The sequence below is a fragment of the Pyrus communis genome, chromosome 5 (assembly GCF_963583255.1).
Source record: "Pyrus communis chromosome 5, drPyrComm1.1, whole genome shotgun sequence".
Classification (NCBI taxonomy): domain Eukaryota; kingdom Viridiplantae; phylum Streptophyta; class Magnoliopsida; order Rosales; family Rosaceae; genus Pyrus; species Pyrus communis.
This window is the reverse complement of record NC_084807.1, coordinates 17,175,043-17,179,672: the sequence shown is the minus strand read 5'-3', so window position 1 is coordinate 17,179,672 and position 4,630 is coordinate 17,175,043. Positions and strand designations below refer to the sequence as shown.

The 4,630-nt window shown below is 40.4% G+C and overlaps 1 protein-coding gene across 3 annotated transcripts; it reads right to left on the bottom strand.

The window, feature by feature from the left end:
* Window positions 1–452: 452 nt before the first annotated feature.
* Window positions 453–4,630, bottom strand: LOC137734151 (AT-rich interactive domain-containing protein 1-like). 3 transcript variants are annotated; one of them, XM_068473445.1, is made up of 3 exons: window positions 4,447–4,630; window positions 2,700–3,968; window positions 453–1,761 (listed from the first exon to the last, which is right to left on the bottom strand). In XM_068473445.1, the coding sequence occupies exons 1-3, from the start codon at window positions 4,483–4,485 to the stop codon at window positions 925–927; spliced, it is 2,145 nt and encodes a 714-aa protein (XP_068329546.1). In that variant the 5' UTR covers window positions 4,486–4,630; the 3' UTR covers window positions 453–924. The 3 variants fall into 3 exon arrangements, with proteins under 3 accessions (XP_068329546.1, XP_068329548.1, XP_068329547.1); XM_068473447.1 differs by having other exon boundaries at window positions 2,700–3,943; window positions 4,447–4,605; XM_068473446.1 differs by lacking the exon at window positions 4,447–4,630 and having other exon boundaries at window positions 2,700–4,411.

The following is a 4,630-nucleotide window of genomic DNA, read 5'->3' as shown; positions in this document are numbered from 1 at the left end:
ACAAGTTGAAAAGGTGCTAAAAACACACAGATGGGATGCAACAGAAGAATCCGGATCCTCTTTGTAAGGAACGCGGAGATCCGTGAATCGTGTCCGTTCATCGTACGGTCATAAATCATTTTAAATCTTTTTATTTAAAATTAAACACAAACAGTACCCGACAAAAGTTGACTGCACAATGTACAATAAACAAACACAATTCATGGATTCCCAGAATCCTTTTAAAAAGGATCCGGAGAGAAATCAACAGAGCAAGTGCAACTCACAAATCACGATGCATCAGAGGTCAAAAATCGCAGCATCTTTAACAAGACATTCCTGCATGCACCAAGATGCATACCCAGGTACCAACAAGGTTACCAAGTAAAAGCATTGATCCGCCTATCCAACAAGAAGGCAATGACAACCACATACATAATCAAAAGATCAATCAACAGACAAATGCATAAACCAAAACAAAAATGCCTGAGAGCAAAATCCATTCAATTAACCAATTTCTTAGACCACCGCAATTGCAATTACAAGTTCTGTGACTGAGACCACTGTTTAGGATCTACAAGACTACATCTAACCACTTTCGCTGTTCCCTGTATTCATTCCCAAAGGCTTCTTTTTCAATCAGCTTTTGCTGTCAAAAACCTAAAAGAAACGTCCATAAAAAAAATATGAAAAACCTGCATCTCAGAAGGTGGAGTAAACGAACAAGACTTAGAGAGCATCATTGCTGCTCTGAATCGCCACAGCTGCGCTTCCAAGCCCGTGTTCATCATTAAAAAGCTTCAAAATCACTTCTGGAAATGGATATCTTTATACCTCATAATTTTATATTTCAAAGGCCCTGATGCCTCTTTCCTGGCACATTAAGGAAACATTCCCCAAACATACCAGGCTTCACAATCTCCCCAAAAAGTGCCCTTCCAATAGCTATCTGTGTTTTGCATGTGGCTTATGTGGGGATTTTAATATTGATTTTGATGACATGTGTTCTTCATTCCCAAAATCGTTAGTCATTGATTCCGACTCTAAATCTTCATCATCACTATCAATGTTGTTTGGAGTAAACCTGTTCTGGTATCCTCTACGCTGCAAGAGAAAGACATTGAAATAGTAGCTAACCAATTGTCTCCTACTCTTCTTAGTAAAAGACTTATATATCTCATCCCAAAAACGCAATCCAAGAGATGAAGGATTTGACTTTACTATGGCCTCGAACTTCTTTCCTTCTGCTTCTGTCCAAGGGAGTCCAACTTCCTCGCCCATCTGATTGAATTGCCAGTGGTAGAAAGCTGCCCCCAATTCTCGCTTAACTCTTAGCCGTTTCTCAGAAATGTGAAATCTGACGCATTCTATAGAACCTGGCACTTGGCATCCACAAGACTCTTGTCTTCCCTTTCCAATAGGATCTCTCTCAATGAGATATCTGTGCTCTGGTTTTTCCAATGGCCAAATCCTGGACCCCAACCACTTTGATTCACTTTCAGAAGCCTTACCAGTCCATTCTGGCAACTGAGCTTGATAATTTGACCCCAGAAGAATATGGCTTGGAGAATAATCACTGGTTCCTCGCAACTGATCCTCCATCCCTGCCATGCCAGGACTATTTTTGTCCAAGTCACTGGCCGAGGATGACTCTGAACAGGCTCCTGATTGTGACGTTCTCCCTCCTGAAAGAAGCTTCTTCTCCAACCTTAGCCTCTCTCTAAGATTGTAAGCAGAGCCAAAACTATCATCGTACATGCTTGGATGCATCCTCTGATTCTTCTACAAGTGGGAACATGGTTTAATGTCAAAAGGAAAAAAATATGAAGATAATTATGTTGTTTATCGGTTTAACCAATATCTGAATATAGCAACCATGGCACCAGATAGAAAGACTATCAAACATAAATGGAGATTATATCAATATATCTATTTTTATCTGAAGGTAAACATTGTCTTACAATTTGTCAATACAAAAGAAGCCACTTACCCTATAAGTGTTGCATATCTATTATGTTACAAACAATTCACAATTAACTAGTTGGGTATAACTAGTCAGACCAGTTTAAATATTATACTAGGAAACATTTTCCAGTATAAGCAAAAATAAGGACATCCTTTTCTAGGTTGTAATCCAATGATGGGAACCATTCAGTTTTTAGCTTATTGTGCAAGGATTATCAACAACAGCTTAGCTGTTTAATTATCTGCACTGTCGTTTCTATTTTACCAAATTGTGACTGTTTTTTTGTTTTTTTTGTTTTTGCACATTTTTAGATGACCACAGAGTTTAGGGTCTTGAAGAAGGAGCTAAAATATAGACGGTTTGATTGTTGAACTGCATTGCAGGGAAGGACATATGCATATTTCCTAAAAATAAAAAATATACATCCTGAAAATAGAATACACTAGCACACTCGAGTATTCACCGGCATACCATATATAAAATTAATGTGAATCTATTTTATCGAGAAAGGCATAATATTAGCAAAACAATAGCATTTCCATATCCCAAAGGGACAAAAAATGCGAATAGATGATTCAGTCCCAGTAATAAAGGCAATCAAATTAAAAACATGACTAAATTAAAACGATGCATGCGTGCTTGCACACACATACGTGTATACAACTTTAACCTGAAGATATTATCAAATGTACACATGCAAGTTAATATTTCCAATTATCTAAAAAGTTATAGCACATAGCATATGTTGATATACCTGCCAGTTAGACTGTTCAGGACCTGAATCAGTATGCCTCTTCAGAAATATAGCTTCTCGAGCCTGCAAAACCTGCACCCAGTTCTCCTCCTTCCCGAAAGACTTCCACCTTGACCTCTCTGGTAATGAACCAACTGAAGGATCACAAGGATCCTTTGCAATCATTCTAACCCAATTCAACATTCTACACAATGACTCTTGCTCTTTTTCACAAAAAGGACTCGCTTCTTCAACTGTTGAGGCATCCAAAAACGTTACATGTTCATCGCTGCTGTCATTTTTCTTCCCTCTAAGCAATTCCCCCGCCTCACTTCCACCCAACTCTCGCTTCCTTTTACGGAAAGAGTTCACTTCTTCAACAGTAGAGGGATCCAAAATCATGACATGTTCATCAACGTCATCATTTTTCATCCCTCCACTCGATTCCCCCATCTCACTTTTTACCTCATCATTGTCACGCAACTTGTCAACATCCTCCATGCTATTCGTTAAATCCACAACCAAACATGACATGCCACCACCTGACAAAAGCACATTACCATTGCCAAATTTTCCAGCATTCAAAACATTCGCCACATTCCTTGTATCCAAATCCAGAAACTCGTCACTGACACCACTTTTCTTGAGCCTATCTGAATTTGCAACCGCACTTCCCACCTCATTACTGTCCTTAAAACTCTTAGATGACAATTCGACATTCGGGTAACCCCCGTCTTTCAACTTTCGATCAGGCATATCTGAGAAGAACTCTGTAAACTCGTCCTGCAAGGCCATCAAATGCTCACCCAAATCAATGTCACTACTTGCCAAACTCCATTCAAAATCCTTCTTTTCTATAACCCTCTCTAGCAAATACAAGTACTTAACATAAACCAATTTCACAGCACAGCCAAGACTCAAACCCAAGTCACACTCTTCAGCCACCGAGTCCCAAACCCCAGTTTCCGAAAGACCACGAAACCCACCTCGCCTTCTCACAATCCAAAACAGCTTGAGCAAATCCACCCGTTGCCCATTACCGATCATCGGAGGCAAAGGCCGGAGCAAGTCTTGGGCAGAGATCTCTTTCAGAAAAACCCCAAGGAACTGATCGAACCAGCATCGTAGCTTATCGGGCACGTCTAAAACGAACCGTTTTGGAGCTTTCGGAGGCAGTTCGAGATCGGCCGAGGAGTCGTCCGTCCGGTCCTCTTTCGGGGTTTCGGCGCAATCTAAAGCGGACTCACCAGCTACCCACGACCACCCTGCCATGGATTCTGAATTCAAACCCTAAAAAGCAATCCGCTGGTTGTTTTTCTTTCCAATAAAAAACAAAACCCAAAACCACAGAGGGCAATAGAAAATCACTTCAAAATTCAAACACAAGAAACGATTTTGACGAGAAATACATGAAATTGGTACGGATTAAGATGGAATACAGAATTTTGGCGGGAAAATAGATCTATATCTAGGGCTGGAAAGAAACAGAGCCATATCCATAAGAAAACGTTACCGGGTTTGGACCCCATGAAAATCAGAAATTTGTTCAGCCCCGGCCCTTCTTTTATTGCAGGGATTGATGATTGGGCGTGCGATTGTGTGCGTGTGGGAGAGAAAGAGACGGCATAAAAATTTCCATGTTTTTGAACAGAAAAAAACAGACCCACAATCCACAATTTAGGTCAATCTAATAATACATACAGGAGGGAGAGAGAGAGAGAGAGACAGAGGGGGAGAGAGAATGAGAGAGTGAAAAGAGAAACCATACCAGTACTGGTGTTGTATTTTTTAGAGGGTTTTTTTGCATTTGATTTTTGGTGACTGAGCCTTTGCTTTCCCTTTGGGGTTGTCTTCTCTGAGTCTTTGATGCTTGACACCTTGGGCTTTTGGCCTCTCTATATCTCTCTCTCTCTCTCTCTCTCTCTCTCTCTCTCTCTCTCTACTCTCTAGAA

Excerpts from the sequence above, each read along its gene's own strand:
- LOC137734151 (XM_068473445.1), bottom strand. The coding sequence starts at position 4,485 with ATGCAAAAAAACCCTCTAAAAAATACAACACCAGTACTG. Across the intron at positions 3,969-4,446 it reads AAAATACAACACCAGTACTG|GGTTTGAATTCAGAATCCAT; the intron begins GTATGGTTTCTC and ends ATTGCTTTTTAG. Across the intron at positions 1,762-2,699 it reads CTGAACAGTCTAACTGGCAG|AAGAATCAGAGGATGCATCC; the intron begins GTATATCAACAT and ends TCCCACTTGTAG.